This window comes from Scyliorhinus torazame, chromosome 2 (assembly GCF_047496885.1).
Source record: "Scyliorhinus torazame isolate Kashiwa2021f chromosome 2, sScyTor2.1, whole genome shotgun sequence".
Lineage (NCBI taxonomy): Eukaryota > Metazoa > Chordata > Chondrichthyes > Carcharhiniformes > Scyliorhinidae > Scyliorhinus > Scyliorhinus torazame.
The window spans coordinates 317,038,569-317,059,633 of NC_092708.1; the positions used below are offsets into that span (position 1 = coordinate 317,038,569).

Genomic DNA, 21,065 nt, shown 5'->3' on the forward strand with positions numbered 1-21,065 from the left:
GTAAAGTCAACCCTCTTACCTTGTATTCCAACCATAGTAATGTACTAAATAGACAAGCTCGCCATCATCAACTTCAGAATTTCTAATATTGGCTTCATAGATTTTCTGATTTTTTCCACGCCCATATTTTACTTTAACCTTGGTTCCAGAAGGGAATCGTTCAAAATCCTCCTCCTCCTCATCTTCTTCCTCCTCCTCTTTATTTTCATTCCCTTCCCTGAGAAAAGCCAACAAGGAAACAAATGATTTATAAAAATTGAGATATAGAGCGCAGTTTTAAAATTTAGTTGTGGATCTCTTCAATGGCAGCAGAAATAAATGCAACATCTAACTTGGTACTAATAAATTTAGAGTACCCAATTCTTTTTTTATTCCAATTAAGGGATAATTTAGCATGGCCAATCCACCTACCCTGCACATCTTTTTGGGTTGTGGGGGTGTGACCCACGCAGACACTGGGAGAATGTGCAAATTCCACAGACAGTGACTCAGGGTCTGGATCTAACCAGTGAGGCGGCAATGCACATCTAACTTGGTACTAAGCCATGTAGATCACAAAGTGCACAGGCTTAATTCACGGTGTGTGCAACGCAATAAGCCTCAGTCCTTGCCTGGATTGCCCTCAGCAGACCTTTCCTAAAAAATGCACTCCACTGCCAAAACAGATTTACATGTCATTTATCTCCCCTGTTTATGGACCAAGTGAACATAGAACGTGCAGGCTAGGTTATGGGGACAGGTGTATGAATAGATTGTATAAGAGAAATTCATGGCAAAATTCATGGCCTAAGAAATGTCTCAGGATATCCAAAGGATGAGAAATGTAGTAAAAGTAAAAAGTATGTTCTTTGTTTTCTTATCATTTGAACTTTGCCTTCAGTAGAAACAGGAGACACTGCTGCCTCATAGCATCAGGAACCTGGTTTCAATTCCGGCCTTGGGTGACTGTTTTAAAAAAAAAATGAATTTACGAGATGCGAGTGTCGCTGGTAAGGCCAGCGTTTATTGTACATTCCTAGTTGCCCTTCAGAAGCTGATGGTGAGTTGCCTTCTTGAATTGCTGCAGTCCTTCGGGTGTAGTAATATTAGGGAGGGAGTTCCAAGATGTTGCCCCAGCGACAGTAAAGGACCAGTGTTACATTTCCAAGTTAGGGTGGTGAGTGATTTGGTGGGGAACCTCCAGGTGGTGGTGTTCCCAGGTATCTGCTGCTCTTGTCCTTCTAGATGGTAGTGGTCATGGGTTTGGAAGATGTTGTCTAAGGAGCCATGGTGAGTTACTGCAGTGCATCTTGTAGATGGTACACACGGCTTCCACTGCTTGTCTGTGATGGAGGGTTTGAATATTTGTGGAAGGGGGAGAAATCAAACGGGCCGCTTTGTCCTGGATGGTGTCGAGCTTCTAGAGTGTTGTTGGAGCTGCACTCATCCAGGCAAGTGGAGAGTATTCCATCACACTCCTGATTGTGCCTTGTAGATGGTGGACAGGCTTTGAGGGGTCAAAAGGTGAGTTACGTGCCATAGGATTCTTAGCCTTTGACCTGCCCTGGTAGCCACAGCAGTAAAATGGCTATTTGAGTTCAGTTTCTGATCAATGGCAACCCCTACGATATTGATTGTGGGGAAATCGGCGATGGTAATGCCATTGAATGTCAAAGGATGGTGGTGAAATCCTTCATTGTAGGAGATGGTCATTGCCTGGCACTTGTGTGGTGCGAATGTAACTTGCCACTTGTCAGCCCAAGCCTGGGTATTGTCCAGGTCTTGCTGCATTTGGACATGGACAGCTTCATTATCTGAGACGTCGCGAATGGTACTGAACTTTGTGCAGTCATCCGCAAACATCCCCACTTCTGACCTTATGATAGAAGGGAGATCATTGATGAAGCAGCTGAAGATGGTTGGGCCTAGGACACTACCCTGGGGAACTCCTGCAATGTTGTCCTGAAGCGGAGATAATTGACCTCCAACCACCACAACCATCTTCCTTTGTGCCAGGTATGACTCCAACCAGTGGAGAGGTTCCCCCCCCCCATTGACTCGAGGCTCCTTGATGCCATACTCGGTCAAATGCTGTCAACGGCAGTCACTCTCATCTCACCTCGGCATTCAGCTCATTCGTCCATGCTTGAATCAAGCCTATAATGAGGTCAGGAGCTGGGTGACCCTGGTGGAACCCAAACTGAGCGTCCGTGAGCAGGTTATTGCTGAGTAAATGCCGCTTGATAGCACTGTTGATAACTCCTTCCTTAATTTTGCTGATAGCTGGGAGTAGACTGATAGGGAGGTAATTGACCGGGTTGTATTTGTCCTGTTTCTTGTGTGCGGGACACACCTGGGCAAATTTCCACATTGCCAGGGAGATGCTAGTGTTGTAGCTGCACTGGAACAGCTTGGCTAGAGGTGCAGCAAGTTCTGGCGCATAGGTCTTCAGTACTATTGCCGGGATTGTGTCAGGGCCCGTGGCCTTTGCAGTATCCAGTGCCTTCTGCCGTTTCTTGATCTCACGTGGAGTATTGGCTGAAGACTGGCATCTCTGATACTGGGGAGACAGAGATGGATCATCCACTCGGCACTTCTGGCTGAAGCTTGTTGCGAATGCCTCAGCCTTTTCTTTTGCACATATGTGCTGGGCTCCTCCATCATTGAGGATGGGGCTATTTATGGAGCCTCCTCCTCCAGGGAGTTGTTTAATTGTCCACCACCATTCACAGCTGGATGTGGCAGTACAACAGAGCTTAGCTCTGATGCGTTCGTTTGGAATCGCTTAGCTCTGTCTATTACTTGCTGCTTATGTTGTTTGGCACACAAGGTGTCCTGTGTTGTACCTTCACCAGGCTTACACCTCATTTTGCGGTATACCTGATGTTGTTCCTGGCACGCTCTCCTGCACTCTATGCAGGATTATGGTTGAATACAATTCTGCTGCTGCTGATGGCCCACAGCGCCTCCTGGATGCCCAGTTTTGAGTTGCTAGATCTGTTCAAACTCTATCCCATTTAGCACGGTGATGGTGCCACACGACACGATGGAGGGCATCCTCAATGTGAAGACGGACTTCATCTCCACAAGGACTGTGCGGTAGTCACTTCTGCCGATACCGTCATGGACAGATGCATCTGCAGCAGGCAGACTGGTGAGGATGTGGTCAAGTATGTTTTCCTTCTTGTTGGTTCCCTCACCACCTGCTGCAGTCCCAGTCTAGCAGCTATGTTCTTTAGAACCTGGCCAGCTCGGTCTGTGAACATAGAACATAGAACAGTACAGCACAGAACAGGCCCTTCGGCCCTCGATGTTGTGCCGAGCATTGTCCGAAACCAAGATCATGCTATCCCATTCCCTGTCATTCTGGTGTGCTCCATCGAACATAGAACAGTACAGCACAGCACTGTGGTTGTACTACCGAACCACTCTTGGTGATGGATTATGAAGCCCCCCACCCAGAGCATATTCTGCGCTCGTCACCTTCAGTGCTTCCTCTAAGTGGTGTTCAACATGGAGGAGTACTGATTCATGAGCTGATGGCGGCTGGTACGTGGTAATCAGCAGGAGGTTTCCTTGCCCATGTTTAACCTGAAGCCATGAAACTTCATGGGGTCCAGGGTCGATGTTGAGGACTCCTACGACTGTATACCACTGTGCCTCCATCTCTGCTGGGTCTGTCCTGCCGGTGAGACAGGACATACCGAGGAATGGTGATCGTGGTGTCTGGGACGTTGTCTGTAAGGTATGAATCTGTGAGCATGACTATGTCAGGCTGTTGCTTAACTACTCTGTGAGATAGCTAACCCAACTTTGACACAAGCCCCCGATGTCAGTAAGGACTTTGCAGGGTTCGATACCGGGTGATCCGTCCGGTTTCATTCCTTTTTTGTGTGTTTTCGTAGCGGTTCAATACAACAGAGTGGCTAGCTAGGCCATTTCAGAGGGCATTTAAGAGTCAACCACATTGCTGAGGATCTGGAGTCACATGTAGGCCAGACCAAGTAAGGGTGGCAGATTTCCTTCCTTAAAGGACACTAGTGAATTAGATGGGTTTTTATGACAATCAACAATGGTTTCATGGTCATCATTCGACTTTCAATACCAGACATTTTTATTGAGTTTAAATCCCACTACCTGCCGTGGTGGGATCCGAAATTGGGACCCCAGATCATTATCCTGGGTTCCTGGATTACTAGTCCAGTGACAACACCACCGCCTCCTGGCACCATACTCTGTCTGTGTGGAGTTTGCATGTTCTCCCAGTGTCTGCGTGGGTTTCTTCTGGTTTCCTCCCACAGTCCAAAGATGTGCAGTTTGGATTGACCATGCTAACTTGCCCCATAGTGTCCAGGGATGTGCAGGCTAGGTTACGGGGACAGGGTGGGGTGGGCGGGTGCGGCAGAGTACCTGGGTAGGGTGCGGCAGAGTACCTGGGTAGTGCGCTCTTTCGGAGCGTCGGTGCAGACATGATGGACCAAATGGCCTCCTTCTGCACTGTACAGTTTCTATGATTCTAACTCTGAGCAAGGCTGTCCAATCAGATACAAGGAAATTCAAGCATAATAACTATTTAATGCATTGCAAATGCAGAAAACAGTTCGTAAATTCTCTGCAGCACCATTGCTTCCTGAGCATTTTTCAAAAAACATGCACCTCACTACACAGAGGCACTTTTGTAGATCACACATGCCTTACAAGTTACGTGTAAAATAAATACTGGTGAAGTAATAGCATATTTAACAATGTACATACTTTTTTGGTCTATCTTCATGATCCTCTTCGGTGTCTTCATCACCTTCCTCTTCTTCCTCAGAATCTTTCTCAGACTCTTCTTTCTTATTCTTCTCTGCTCTGCTTTTGGGCGTTAACACATTTTTCTGCTGTCCTGTGTCAGTCTCCTCCCCCTGTTTCCTGTAGTTTTCCTTCACGTCTTTATTTTCTTTACTAATTTCCTCATTCACCTTCTCTTTTTTAAATTCTTTAATGACTTCTTTTTTGGCAGGTGTAACATTTCTCCTCCGACCCTAAAGTAGGATAGTTTAGTTAAGCTCGAGCTTATAATTAAAACTGCAATACGTTCAACAAAAATGTTCAGTTTTCTATTCCTTTTGGATAATTTCAACGTAAGTCTGGATGATAAAAGTTCTTTAACCAAGACACTTTTATAGCACAAGCAGTTCCATTATTCAACTCAGAGTTAGGTATTGTTAAAATATGCATCTTGATTAGCGATTAATGTTCCATTGCTACTTGTGTTTACCAATATGAATAACTATTAATGTTGAGCTAGTTGGCATTAAGCATTTAAAAATGATTTAAAACATACAAAATATGTTATCAAGGAACTGCGTATGGTAGTCATCAATACTGCTTGGGAACAAATATGGCCCTGATAGCTTGCATCCTAGGACCCTAAGAGAAGTAGCTACAGAGATAATGGATGCACAAATCCTTGGATTGGGAGAAGTACTGGAGGATTGACAATGTGACACCATTATTCAAAAAGGGAGGGAGGCAAAAAGTGGGTAAATCTAGGCCAATTAGCCTAACATCTATTGTTGGAAAAATGTTGGAATCAATTAAGGAAGCAATAACAATACATTTGAAAATCATAATCTAATCAAGCAGAGTCAGCATGACTTCATGAAAGGGAAATAGTGTCTAATTTATACTTAAGAGTTTTTCAAGGAGATCTCAACCAGAGTAGATAGAGGGGAACCAGGAAATTTGTTGCATTTGTACTTCCAGAAGGGATTCAACAAGGTACCTCAGAAAAGGTTAAGTCATAAGATTAGAGCCCATGGTGTTGGGAGGTAGTATATTGGCATGGATAGAGAACTGACTAATGGGCAAGAAACAGCGAGTGGGAATAAGGGGTTCTTTTTCAGGTTGGTAACCTGTAACCAGCGCAATTCCATAGGGATCACTGCTGGGACTGCAACTGTTTATAATATATAAGAATGACTTGGAGGAAGGAAGCGAATGTACTGAAGCATAAATGGCAGACAACACAAAAATAGGTGGAAAGGCAAGTTGCAAGAGGGATACAACGCGTTTGCAAAGAGATATTAATAGGTTAGGTAAGTCAGTGAAAGTTGGCAAATGGAGTATGATGTGGGATGTTTTCATTTTGGAAGGGAGAACGTAAGAAAAACTGCAGAAAGCTGCATTACAAAGGGACTTGGGGGTGCTTGTGCACAAAACACAGAAAGCTAGCACACAGGTGCATCAGGTCATCAGAAAGACTAATGGAATGTTAGTCCTTATTTCAAGGGGAGTTGGGAGTATAAGAGTAGGGAAGTCTTGCTGCAACTGTACAACGTACTGATGAGACCGTGGAGAGATATCTGGAGTACTGTGAGCAGTTTTGGCCTACTTATTTAAGAAAATACATTATTTAATTGGAGGAGGTTCAGAGAAGGCTCACTAGGATGATCCCTGGTATGGAGGGATTGTCTTGTGAGCAAGGGTTAAACAGGTTGGGACTATTCATTGGAATTTAGAAGGATGAGAGGTGATCTCACTGAAACATACAGGATGCTTAAGGGGCTTGACTGGGTAAATGCTGAGAGGATGTTTCATAGAACATAGACAATACAGCACAGAACAGGCCCTTCGGCCCACAATGTTGTGCCGAACCTTTGTCCTAGATTAATCATAGATTATCATAGAATTTACAGTGCAGAAGGAGGCCATTCGGCCCATCGAGTCTGCACCGGCTCTTGGAAAGAGCACCCTACACAAGGTCAACACCTCCACCCTATTCCCATAACCCAGTAATCCCACCCAACACTAAGGGCAATTTTGGACACCAAGGGCAATTTATCATGGCCAATCCACCTAACCTGTACATCTTTGGACTGTGGGAGGAAACCGGAGCACCCGGAGGAAACCCACGCACACACGGGGAGGATGTGCAGACTCCGCACAGACAGTGACCCCAGCCGGAATCGGACCTGGGACCCTGGAGCTGTGAAGCAATTGTGCTATCCACAATGCTACCGTGCTGCCCTTAAGAACAAATTAATCTACACTATAGCATTCTACAGTAATCCATGTATCTATCCAATAGCTGCTTGAAGGTCCCTAATGTTTCCGACTCAACTACTTCCACAGGCAGTGCATTCCATGCCCCCACTACTCTCTGGGTAAAGAATCTGCCTCTGACATTTCCCCTATATCTTCCACCATTCACCTTAAATTTGTGTCCCCTTGTAATGGTTTGTTCCAGCCGGGGAAAAAGTCTCTGACTGTCTACTCTATCTATTCCCCTGATCATCCTATAAACCGCTATCAAGTCGCCCCTCATCCTTCTCCGTTCTAATGAGAAAAGGCCTAGCACCCTCAACCTTTCCTCGTAAGACCTACTCTCCATTCCAGGCAACATTCTGGTACATCTCCTTTGCACCTTTTCCAAAGCTTCCACCATCCTTCCTAAAATGAGGCGACCAGAACTGTACACAGTACTTCGGCTCTTAAATTCAATCCCTCTGTTAATGAACGCTAGCACACCATAGGCCTTCTTCACAGCTCTATCCACTTGAGTGGCAACTTTCAAAGATGTATAAACATAGACCCCAAGATCTCTCTGCTCCTCCACATTGCCAAGAACTCTACCGTTAACCCTGTATTCCGCATTCATATTTGTCCTTCCAAAATGGACAACCTCACACTTTTCAGGGTTAAACTCCATCTGCCACTTCTCAGCCCAGCTCTGCATCCTATCTATGTCTCTTTGCAGCCAACAACATCCCTCTTCACTATCCACAACTCCACCAATCTTCGTATCATCTGCAAATTTACTGACCCACCCTTCAACTCCCTCATCCAAGTCATTAATGAAAATCACAAACAGCAGAGGACCCAGAACTGATCCCTGCGGTACGCCACTCGTAACTGGGATCCAGGCTGAATATTTGCCATCCACCACCACTCTCTGACTTGTCGGTTAGCCAGTTTGTTATCCAACTGGCCAAATTTCCCACTATCCCATGCCTCCTTACTTTCTGCATAAGCCTACCATGGGGAACCTTGTCAAATGCCTTACTAAAATCCATGTACACTACATCCACTGCTTTACCTTCATCCACATGCTTGGTCACCTGCTCAAAGAATTCAATAAGACTTGTAAGGCAAGACCTACCCCTCACAAATCCGCGCTGACTATCCCTAATCAAGCAGTGTCTTTCCAGATGCTCAGAAATCCTATCCTTCAGTACCCTTTCCATTACTTTGCCTACCACCGAAGTAAGACTAACTGGCCTGTAATTCCCAGGGTTATCCCTAGTTCCTTTTTTGAACAGGGGCACGACATTCACCACTCTCCAATCCCCTGGTACCATCCCTGTTGACAGTGAGGACGAAACGATCATTGCCAAAGGCTCTGCAATTTCATCTCTTGCTTCCCATAGAATCCTTGGATATATCCCGTCAGGCCCGGGGGACTTGTCTATCCTCAGGTTTTTCAAAATGCCCAACACATCTTCCTTCCTAACAAGTATTTCCTCGAGCTTACCATTCTGTTTCACACTGTCCTCTGCAACAATATGGCCCCTCTCATTTGTAAATACAGAAGAAAAGTACTCGTTCAAGACCTCTCCCATCTCTTCAGACTCAATACACAATCTCCCACTACTGTCCTTGATCAGACCTACTCTCGCTCCAGTCATTCTCATATTTCTCACATATGTGTAAAAGGCCTTGGGGTTTTCCTTGATCCTACCCGCCAAAGATTGTTCATGCCCTCTCTTAGCTCTCCTAATCCCTTTCTTCAGTTCCCTCCTGGCTATCTTGTATCCCTCCAGCGCCCTGTCTGAACCTTGTTTCCTCAGCCTTACATAAGTCTCCTTCTTCCTCTTAACAAGACATTCAACCTCTCTTGTCAACCATGGGTCCCTCACTCGACCATCTCTTCCCTGCCTGACAGGGACATACATATCAAGGACACGTAGTACCTGTTCCTTGAACAAGTTCCACATTTCACTTGTGTCCTTCCCTGACAGCCTATGTTCCCAACTTATGCACTTCAATTCTTGTCTGACAACATTGTATTTACCCTTCCCCCAATTGTAAACCTTGCCCTGTTGCACGCACCTATCCCTCTCCATTACTAAAGTGAAAGTCACAGAATTGTGGTCATTATCTCCAAAATGCTCCCCCACTAACAAATCTATCACTTGCCCTGGTTCATTACCAAGTACCAAATCCAATATGGCCTCCCCTTTGGTCGGACAATCTACATATTGTGTTAGAAAAGCTTCCTGGACACACTGCACAAACACCACCCCATCCAAACTATTTGATCTAAAGAGTTTCCACTCAATATTTGGGAAGTTAAAGTCACCCATGACTACTACCCTGTGACTTCTGCACCTTTCCAAAACCTGTTTCCCAATCTGTTCCTTCACATCTCTGCTACTATTGGGGGGCCTATAGAAAACTCCTAACAAGGTGACTGCTCCTTTCTTATTTCGGACTTCAACCCATACTACCTCAGTAGGCAGATACTCCTTGAACTGCCTTTCTGCAGCTGTTATACTATCTCTAATTAACAAAGCCACCCCCCCCCACCTCTTTTACCACCCTCCCTAATCTTACTGAAACATCTATAACCAGGGACCTCCAACAACCACTTCTGCCCCTCTTCTATCCAGGTTTCCGTGATGGCCACCACATCGTAGTCCCAAGTACCGATCCATGCCTCAAGTTCACCCACCTTATTCCTGATGCTTCTTGCATTGAAGTAAACACACTTCAACCCATCTCCGTGCCTGCAAGTACTCTCCTTTGTCAGTGTTCCCTTCCCCACTGCCTCACTACACGCTTTGGCGTCCTGAATATCGGCTACCTTCGTTGCTGGACTACAAATCTGGTTCCCATTCCCCTGCCAAATTAGTTTAAACCCTCCCGAAGAGTACTAGAAAGCTTCCCTCCCAGGATATTGGTGCCCCTCTGGTTCAGATGCAACCCGTCCTGCTTGTACAGTTCCCACCTTTCCCAGAATGCGCTCCAATTATCCAAATACCTGAAGCCCTCCCTCCGACACCATCCCTGCAGCCACGTGTTCAACTGTACCCTTTCCCTATTCCTAGCCTCGCTATCACATGGCACCGGCAACAAACCAGAGATGACAACTCTGTCTGTCCTGGCTTTTAACTTCCAGCCTAACGCCCTAAACTCGTCTATTACCTCCACACCCCTTTTCCTACCTACGTCGTTGGTACCAATGTGCACCACGACTTCTGGCTGCTCCCCCTCCCCCTTAAGGATCCTGAAGACACGATCCGAGATATCCCTGGCCCTGGCACCCGGGAGGCAACATACCTTCCGGGAGTCTAGCACGCGACCACAGAATCTCCTATCTATTCCCCTAACCATTGAATCTCCTACTACTATTGCTTTTCTATTCTCCACCCTTCCCTTCTGAGCCCCAGAGCCGGACTCAGTACCAGAGACCTGGCCGCTAGGGCCTTCCCCCGGTAGGTCATCCCCCCCAACAGCATCCAAAACGGTAAACCTGTTTTGAAGGGGAACGGCCACGAGGGATCCCTGCACTGTCTGCCTGTTTGTTTTCTTTCCTCGGACTGTAACCCAGCTACTCTTGTCCTGTACCTTGTGTGTGGTTACCTCCCTGTAACTCTTCTCTATCACCCCCTCTGCCTCCCGGATGATCCGAAGCTCCAGTTCCCTAACACGGTCTTTGAGGAGCTGGAGTTGGATGCACTTCCCGCGGGTATAGTCAGCGGGGACACCGGTGGTATCCCTCACCACCCACATCCTACAGGAGGAGCATGCAACTAGCCTAGCGTCCATCCCCTCTGACCTTACAGAATATAGCTGCCCTGTGGACCAACTGGACCTCCGCCCTCCGACTCTGCTCCCAGTCAGCTGCACTCTCTGTAAACTCCTGGCTCCCTTCTCGCTCTTTGCGGAAATGTAGGAAAGGAAATGAAAGGAGCTCCCTCCTCACCTAACTCCCTCAGTCACCAAACTCTCACTATAGCACTCAAATGCACCAAATTCAGCACTCAGTGCAAACCTCCTCATGGGAGAGCCTAGGACTAAAGTGTGTTAGCATTTATCAACAGGGGGGTTGAGTTTAAGAGCCGTGAGATTATGCTGCAACTGTACAAGACCTTGGTTAGACCACATTTGGAGTAGTGTGCAGTTCTGGTCACCTCATTATAGGAAGTATGTGGAAGCATTGGAAAGGGTGCAAAGGAGATTTACCAGGATGCTGCCTGGATTGGAGGGTAGGTCTTATGAGGAAAGGTTGAGGGAGCTAGCGCTTTTCTCATTAGAGCGAAGGAAGATGAGAGGGGACTTAATTGAGGTGTATAAGATGATGAGAGGGATAGATAGAGTGGACGTTCAGCGACTTTTTCCGCGGGTGGATGTAGCTGTTACAAGGGGGCATAACTATAAGGTTCATGGTGGAAGATATAGGAGGGATGTCAGAGGTTCTTTACTCAGAGAGTGGTTGGGGCGTGGAACGCACTCCCAGCTATGGTAGCGGAGTCGGACACTTTAGGAACTTTCAAGCGGTTATTGGATAGGCATATGGAGGGCACTAGAATGATTGGAAGTAGGTTGATTTGATCTTAGTTTCAGACTAGTTCGGCACAACATCGTGGGCCGAAGGGCCTGTACTGTGCTGTACAGTTCTATGTTCTATAACACGACAATGTTAAACCAACACAGATGAACACAAGATAAAGGAGTAATTGTTTGTTGCAGCCAGCACATTTGATTGTTTAATCCTTTTTTACATCTACGTTGTGCCAGAGCTCCTCCAATAATCAAGTGTGTAAAAGGCACAGTGCATTAGTTAACTCCACAAGCACATATCCCAACAAAAGTTACTGAATAGCAATCAATAGATTGAATAGATGAAGAATCAAAAGTTTTTTTATATTGACTCCACCCTCCCTTGGGACTAGACACGAAGATTTCAGGTTAAATTCCCAATCTGCCTGTGTAAAGAGAGAACTACAACTGGCCTGAAAATCAGTTTTAGGGAGAGAAATTGGTAGCTGTGGAACAGCATCCAAGTAAGACTGAGTACTATGAGGAAAGATTCTGATGGAAGGCTTGGTAGATGCTGAGAGGATGTTCTGGTCTCAAGGGAGAATCCAGAGCTAGGACACAGTTTCAAAATAAGCAGTCTCCCGTTTAAGTTAGAAGGAGGAATTTAATCTCTGAAATGGTTGTTAATCTTCAATAAAGCCCCAAACAGATCAGCCATAATCTTATTGAATGACAAAGCAGGCTAGAGGAGCCAAATGGCCTGCTCCTATTTGTTATGTTCTTCACGAAACGGGTAAAGAAAATTGGAACATCTACTCTATGCATCATCTAGTTTGAAGGTATTTCTCTTTCAAGTCTCCAGCATACAGTTCTTGATTCAACCACTAGGTGGTATTGATGTATCCTGTCTGTTGAAGCTTCCTGTCTTCAGAAATTAAAAAGATTCCTCAATTTGTTGGGCAGATTTAAAGGGATAAGCATGTCCTGAACTTCTTCCTCCCTGGCCCCATCACCCTAGTTTTCTTCAGCGGTGGGGAATTTCCCTAGTGTGTGAAACAAATCTTAAATTAATTCTGAATTATGATTCTATTCGAGGTTATTATTATGACAGGTAATACAGAATTCATCTAAGCAACTTCAAAGCAGTTACCACAAGACAGTTTGCGCTACCCAAAGATTTTAGATAATCTACTCTGAATTTAATTCCTTCTGTGCAAACTGATCAAATTAAATCCATTATCAGGAAGACAACTGGAGACTGGATCACAAACTTATTCCACACAATTCACAACAATACCACAACATTTACAGGCAAAATGTAAAATTTCCTGAGGTGTGGCAATACTGTTGTGATTTATACTTGAAATTCTTCATTAGGATGATGACGATTCTGAAGCAACCAATGTTGATGCTGCATAGACAGTTGTACAGAAAATCCAATTTTTAACCATTACAATGTCCTGTCAGCAATTAGTTTCAAGCTGGAAAATTACTTACTCTCGGAGATCTCACTTCTTTTTCCTCTTTGTCATTTTCAGTGTCATCACTTTTCTCATCATCTAAAGTTGTAGGTGTTTTCTTTGGATCACATGTCCCATTCTCTTCATCCTTTTCCACTGGTCTTCCTACAGGTTCCATGTGATGAATGGTCCTGAAACCAAGGTCAGCTGCACGACAGTATTCCTCAAAGCCATACAAGTATCTAGGATGCAAAGAAAAGGAAAGGAAAGGCACAGATTTGATGTTAAACAAAATAATTGACTCTATCTAGATTCAAATATATAACATTGGCAGGCAGGAAGTCAAGAATAATGTTCAAAATATTTCATAATCATAAAGAAACCCAATCAGGGCATCAGTTGGAATACATCATTTGTTCAGTTACAAACCTTTTACAATTAAATAAAATTACACAATTCATGCTATAATTTTGACATATTAATTTCAGTCAGGAAAGATGATCATCTAAATGAAGCTTATATGTTTTATAGCCAAGCGCTTTCAGAAAATGAATAATCATTCATGAGTTTAAAAAAATATCCATGAGCATTTTTTAAAAAGCAAACAAATCTAATAATAATCTTCATTATTGTCACAAGTAGGCTTACATTAACACTGCAATGAAGTTACTGTGGAAATCCCCTAGTCGCCACACTCCGGCGCCTGTTCGGGTACACCGAGGGAGAAGTCAGAATGTCCAATTCACCTAACAAGCACGTGTTTTGGGACTTGAGGAAACCGGAGCACCCGGAGGAAATCCACGCAGACACGGGGAGAATGTGCAGACTCCGCAGAGACAGTGACTCAAGCCGGGAATCGAACCAGGGATTCTGGCGCTTTGATATGAAGCTGTGATAATGAGTTTTTAAAAACTATATTCTTATTTGAAAGGTTGCAGTAGATTGTGATAAAATTCAGATCAATAGGTAGCAGTTTCAGGGAAAGAGACAATGGGCCGGATTTAAGAGTCTCCCAGCCGCCTGTTTCACGGCAGCGCACCATTCAATGCTGGCGGGATTCTCTGTTTTCCCCCCCACTTGTCAATGAGATTCCCCATTGAAGACAGCCCATGTTGCTGGGAAACCCATGAGCAAGGGTGCGCTGCCAGCGGGAACAGAGAATCCAAATGGCCAGAGAATTCCAGTCAATGTCTTTGATGGAAATATTGCAATAATTTAAGGGAAGCAAGACTGTAGTCCTGGATCTGACAGAATATAGAACAAAGAACAGTACAGCACAGGAACAGGTCCTTCGGCCCTCCAAAGCCTGCGCAGATCATGTGTCCTATCTAGACCAACTGCCTATATCCTTCTACATCCCGTCCGTTCACATATCTATCCAGATAAGTCTTAAAGGTAGTTAAAGTATCTGCCCCAACCACCTCACTTGGCAGTGCATTCCAGGCCGCCACCACCTTCTGTATAAAAAAACTTCCCCCGCACATCTCCACTCAACCTATCCCTCCTCAATTTGTGCCCCCTTGTAATATTTCCGCCCTGGGAAAAAGCCTCCAAAAGTGTTCACCCTGTCTATATCACTCATAATTTTATAAACTTCTGTCAGGTCGCCCCTCAGCCTACGTTTCTCTAGGGAGAACAATCCCAGTTTATTCAATCACCCCTCATAGCTAATAAACACCATGCCAGGAAACATCCTGGTAAACCTTTTCTGTACTCTCTCCAAAGCCTCCACGTCCTTCTGGTAGTGCGGTGACCAGAATTGGACACCATGGGCGAGATTCTCCGACCCCCCGCCGGGTCGGAGAATCGCCGGGGGCTGGCGTGAGTCCCGCCCCCACCGGTTGCCCAATTCTCCACCACCAGATATTCGGCAGGGGCGGGAATCGCGCCGCGCCAGTTGGCGGCCCCCCCCCCGCGATTCTCCGGCCCGGATGGGCCGAAGTCCCGCCGCTAAAATGCCTGTCCCGCCGGCGTGGATTAAACCACCTACCTTACCGGCGAGACAAGGCGGCGCGGGCGGGCTCCGGGGCCTGGGGGGACGCAGGGCGATCTGGCCCCGGGGGGGGGGGGGGGCACGGTGGCCTGGCCCGCGATCGGGGCCCACCGATCCGCGGGCGAGCCTGTGCCGTGGGGGCACTCTTACCCTTCTGCCTTCGCCACGGTCTCCACCATGGCGGAGGCGGAAGAGACTCCCTCCACTGCGCATGCGCGGGAATGCAGTCAGCGGCCGCTAACGCTCCTGCGCATGCGCCGCCTGGAGATGTCATTTCCGCGCCAGCTGGCGGGGCACCAAAGGCCTTTTCCGCCAGCTGGCGGGGCGGAAATGTGTCCGGCGCCAGCCTAGCCCCTTAAGGTTGGGGCTCGGCCCCCAAAGATGCGAAGCATTCCGGACCTTTGGGGCGGCGCGATGCCTGACTGATTTGCGCCATTTTGGGCGCCAGTCGGCGGACATCGCGCCAATACCGGAGAATTTCACCCCATATTCCAAATGTGGCCTAACCAACGTTCTATATAATTGTAACATAACTTGCGAGCTTTTATAGTCTTTGAAGGCAAGCATACCATGTGCTTTCTTTACCACCATTTCCACCTGTGCTGCCACTTTTTTTTTTAGAAAATATTTTATTGAGGCATTTATAATTTTGAACATCAGGTTTCAACAAGAACAAAACAATACAACCAATCTCCCCTCCCCCCAGTGGCAACCCCCAGCCAACATGGCTTACACAAACAGTACCTCCTACCCCAACCCCCCCTCCACTGCTTCTCCTGTCCGTACTCGCCGCCACCCCATGACCGCCACCCCCTCAGGACCGCCACCCCCCCCCCCCCCCCCCCCCCGACAGCCTAATTTTTCTCGAAGAAGTCGATGAACAGCTGCCACGACCCCCTCAGGGCGAACTTGCTTTCTTTTGAGTCTGAGAAACCCCGCCATGTCGCTAACCCATACCCCCAACTTCGGGGGGGGGGGGCGCGCCGAGTCCCTCCACCCCAGTAGGATCAGTCTCCAGGACACCAGGGAGGCAAAGGCCAGGACATCGACCTCTCTCACCCCCTGGGCTTCCGGATCTTCCGACACGCCAAAGAGGACTTGATACCACCCTCACATTTAATATCTCTGACATGACGTCAGCAAACCCCTGCCAGAAACCCCTCAGCCTCGAAAATGTCTAAGACATATGGACATGGTTAGCAGAACCCCCCACACAGCTAACCTCCACCCTCTCATAGAACCTGCTCATCTGGGCCACAGTCATGTCAGCCCTGTGGGCCACCTTAAAATTGTATCAGGCTGAACCTGGCACACAACAAGAATGCATTGACTCGCCTCAGGGCCTCCTCCCATAATCCGGCGTCCAACTCCCCACCCACCTCTTCTTCCCACTTTCTCTTCACCTCCCCTATCGGGGCTCCCTCCCACTCAAATTAGTTCCTTGTAGATCTCTGAAACTTTCCCCTCACCTACTCATGTTGTCGATACCACCTTATCCTGTAACCCCTGGTGCGGCAAGGTCGCAACCTGCCTCCTCGCAAAATCCCACACTTGCAGGTACCAGAACCCATTCCCACCTAGCAACTCAAACTCCTTCTCCAATCTTGGGAAGCCCTCATCAATAAAAAGATCTCCAAATCTCTCGACCTGCTGCCATCTCCTGAACGCCCCCCCCCAGAGCGAACCAGTGGTTATCACATATCGGCGCCCACACCGACGCCCCCTCCAACCCCATATGCTGCCCCCACACCCTCAGGGCTGCCACCATTACCGGCTGTGCTGCCACTTTTAAGGAACTGTGGACCTGCACGTCCAGATCTGTGTGTCTATGCTCCTGATGGTTCTGCCATTTATTTTATAGCTCCCACCTGAATTGGATCTACCAAAATGCATCACCTTGCATTTGTCTGGGTTAAATGCCATCTGCCATTTCTCCACCCAATTTTGCAGCCTATCTATATCCTGCTGTACTCTGACAATCTACATCACTATCCGCAACTCCTGCAATCTTAGTATCATCTGCAAACTTGCTAATCAGACCAGCTATGTTTTCGTCCAAGTCATTTATATATATTACAAACAGAGGTCCCAGTACCAATCCCTGCGGAACACCACTAGTTACAGCCCTCCATTCGGAACAACACCCTTCCACTGCTACCCTCTGTCTTCTGTGGCCAAGCCAGTTCTGAATCCATCTAGCTGGTTCACCCCTAACCCAGTGTCATTTAATCTTTTACACCAGCCTGCCATGAGGGACCTTGTCAATGCTTTACCAAAGTCCATGTAGATAACATCCACAGCCCTTCCCTCATCAATCATTATTGTCACCTCTTCAAAAAACTCAATTAAATTAGTGAGACAAGACCTCCCTCGTACAAAACCATGCTAGCTGTCACTAATAAGACCATTCACTTCCAAATGTGCATAGATCCTATCTCTGAGAATCTTTTCCAACAATTTCACTATCACTGACATCAAGCTCACTGGCCTATAATTACCTGGGTTATCCTTGCTACCCTTGTTAAATAAGGGGACAACATTGGCTATCTTCCAATCCTCTGGGATCTCACCTGTGGCCACGAGGAAACAAACATTTCTGTTAGAGGCCCAGCGATTTCATCTCTTGTCTCCCTCAGTAATCTGGGATAGATGCCATCTGGGCCAAGGGATTTGTCCACCTTCATGCTTTTTAACACACCTAACATTTCCTCCCTCGTAATTATGACCTGTTCTAAAGTATTTACATATCCCTCCAAGACACCACCAATCAACCTGCCCCTCTCCTGTGACAACCGATGCAAAATACTCATCAAGGTTCTCACCTACTTCCTTTGGTTCTACGCATAATTTCCCTCCTTTGTCCTCGAGTGGACCAACTCTCCAGCTACCCTCTTGTTCCTAATATACGTATAAAATAATATAGTGCAATAATCTGTTCTAAATAGATCAAATGCCTTTCTGATTGAAGAGTTCAGGATAGAAGAGTAAACTATTAATTTTATCATGCAGATTCCAATGTCTTTAGTAGAGTCATATTTCATTGTGTTACTGTATTTAAAATTTTAATAAATAATCATAGATGGATAAAAGCAAATTACTGCAGATGCTGGAATCTGAAACAAAAAGAGAAAATACTGGACAATCTCAGCAGGTCTGACAGCATCTGTGGCGAGAGAAGGGAGCTAATGTTTCACATCTGGATGACTCTTTGTCAAAGCTCTTTGTCAAATCATAGATGGGATTTTACTTGGCTTTTCCAGCAATTTATTTTTCAAATCAGACATCCCCCAACCTGCTCCTAAGTTTGGATAACAATGTACTTAATTTTCCACCATTTAAACTAATGGTAGAATTGATAAATGAGAACTCAACTGGTGAAAAATGAGTGAAGATAATTTGCAGGGCCACATGATTGGAGGAAATAACAACGATTATGGAGGTAAATGATGTGGAGAAATTTTACAATTGAAGCCGTTTAAAGCCCTTCAATCAAGTTGCCGTTCCTCTCACAGCATCAAATAACGCTAACCAAAGTCATGAACAACATTTTTAGTGATTGATTATGGTGCAGTATGAATCCTCATCCTCAACTTTGAATACAACTCATCACAGGATCCTCCTCCAATGCCACTTCCCCATTGTCCAATTCGGAGACTGCCCTTGCTTGATTCAAATTTTAACTAGTCAATTGTAGCCGATGCCTTCAACAACCACACTTTTTCACAGAGTCCAAGATGCCTTAGCCAATTTACAGATTGGCAACATCATCCAAAGCCATGGTGTCAGCTTTTAAAGGTATGCCAATAGTACAAACTCTCTCAATTCCTCCACTTCCTCAGAACTGTCAGATAGCTTTCCTGATGGCCAGTCTCTAACTGCTGCCCAAACCCATTTGTCACTGGAACTCGCATTCATATCCTTATCACATCCCCACTTGATGATGCCAATTCTTTCAACTGACTTCCCATGCTCTATTAAACACCAGCTCATCCAAAAATGTCTGCATCCTATCCCAGATGTTTGTGCATCACATTAGTTCTCACTGGCTTACGGTGGCTCAAGGTCCAACACCATAAATTACTTTTCTTTTTTTAAATTGTGTTTAAATTCTTGCTTGGTTGCACCCTTCCCTTTTGTTTTGTAACCTTCTCTAGCCCCACTCTCTATCCGTCTGACTGAGCTCTTGTGAATCGGGAGTGCACAATCATCCCAACACGTGCTCTGCCTTCTGTTGCCTAGGTTCTGCTCTCTCAAATTCCCTCCCAAAATCCTTTCATCTCTCCGTTTATCCTTTGAGTTTCTTTAAAATTCTCCTCTTTTGGCAAGACTTTGGACGTCCTTCTGGCTTCATCTTTGACTGACATCAGTTTTCGGTTTGCCTGAGTCATGCAGGAACATTCTTCTATGTTAAAGGTATCGAAGAAATGCAAGCTGTTTTTGACACTTCTACAGCACTGAAAACCAAGTGAAAATGTCTTGGTGCAAAGAAAGGCAAAACCATGGCATTCTGGATTCACTGAGCTTATGAAGTATGAAAACAAAAATACCAGCAACAAAAAGAATGGAGGATCTCAAGATGATAAAAATGTGGATTAGGGTTTCAATAGCAGAACAAAGAGAGTTGGCTGAAGAAAGTAATGTTCTGGAGGTGGAAAATAAATAGTTCCACTGGTCATATATAAGGAAGGAAGCGTCCAGTGCTATACCCGTGGACAGAGTTAGAGATTTCTCTCAGAACAATGTTCCCAGAAAATTCTCCCTGTGGATACCCAATTGTTTTTAAATAATCATAAATTCTCCATTGGTATGCTAAGAAAACAGTTGATGAGAGGCAAACTGAAGCTATGAACTTCAAGCTTTCGCCCCTGAATTATCAGTATTGTGACGATGCTGCCAGGTTTCTGTGATGCAACTTTGCCCAAGTGTGATTTAATTTAAATAAAGAAAGAAACTCAAAGCCTGGCCACCATACTAAAAACACACCCAGCGTAACTCCACACACCTAATTAGATTGAAGTGATGCCCAAAAAGTATATAACAGTGAAAAGGAAGGACTGTAGGAAAAGCGATAATCAGCCATGGATATCTAAGGAAATAAAGGAGGGTATCAAATTGAAAGAAAAGACATACAAATGTGGCAAAGATTAGTGGGAAACTAAAGGATTGGGAAATCTTTAAAGGTCAACAGAAAGCTACGCAAAAAAGCTGTAAAGAAAAGTAAGATAGATTGAGAGTAAACTAGCTCAGAATATAAAACAGATAGCAAAAGTTTCTACAAATATTTCAAACAAAAAAGAGTAGCTAAGGTAAACATTAGTCCTTTAGAGGATGGGAAGAGGAATTTAATAATGGCAAATGAGAAAATGAGGAAATGGCGGAGTCATTTGTGTCGGTGTTCATAACAGAAGACACAAATTACATGCCATTAATTGTTGGCATGGGGGTTATGGCAGGTGAGGACCTAGAAATGATCATTATCACTAAGGAGGTAGTGTTAGACAAGCTAATAGGCTAAAGATAGACAATTCTTCTGGCCTGACGGATTGCATCCTAGGGTACTGAAAGAGGTGGTGAGGGGAAAGTAGCAAATGAGCGTGTGGGAATTTACCAAAATCCGCTGGACTCTGGGGTGGTTCCAGCAGATTGGAAAACAGTAAATGTGGCGCCACTGTTTAAAAGAGGAGGTAGACAAAAGGTGGGTAACCATAGGCTGGTGAGCTTAACTTAGTGGGGAAAATGTTTAAATCTATCATTGAGTAGTAAATAGCGAGACATCTGGGTAGAGATTGTTCCATTGGGCAGATACAGCATGGGTTCATGAAAGGCAGGTCATGTTCAACTAATTTAGTGGAATTCTTTGAAGGCATTACGAGCGCGGTGGACAACAGGGAACCGATGGATGTGGTGTATCTGGATTTCCAGAAGGCATTCAACAAGGTGCTGTACAAAAGGCTGCTGCATAAGATAAAGGTGCATGGCGTTAAAGGTAACGTATTAGCATGGATAGAGGATTGGTTAACTGACAGAAAGCAAAGAGTGGGGATAAAGGGTGTTTTTCTGGCTCGTGATCGGTGGCTAGTGGTGTGCCTCAGGGATCAGTGTTG

General features: G+C 45.6%; 1 protein-coding gene across 10 annotated transcripts in view; it reads right to left on the reverse strand.

The window, feature by feature from the left end:
• arid4a (AT-rich interactive domain 4A) overlaps positions 1-21,065 on the reverse strand; it is a 187,505-nt gene that overhangs the window by 46,798 nt on the left and 119,642 nt on the right. For all 10 annotated transcript variants that reach the window (XM_072489314.1, XM_072489269.1, XM_072489277.1 and 7 more), the window contains 3 exons: positions 13,006-13,210; positions 4,735-5,006; positions 20-217 (listed from right to left, as the gene is read on the reverse strand). In XM_072489314.1, coding sequence (XP_072345415.1) covers positions 20-217; positions 4,735-5,006; positions 13,006-13,210 — 675 coding nt within the window. The remainder of the gene's footprint in view (positions 1-19; positions 218-4,734; positions 5,007-13,005; positions 13,211-21,065) is intronic.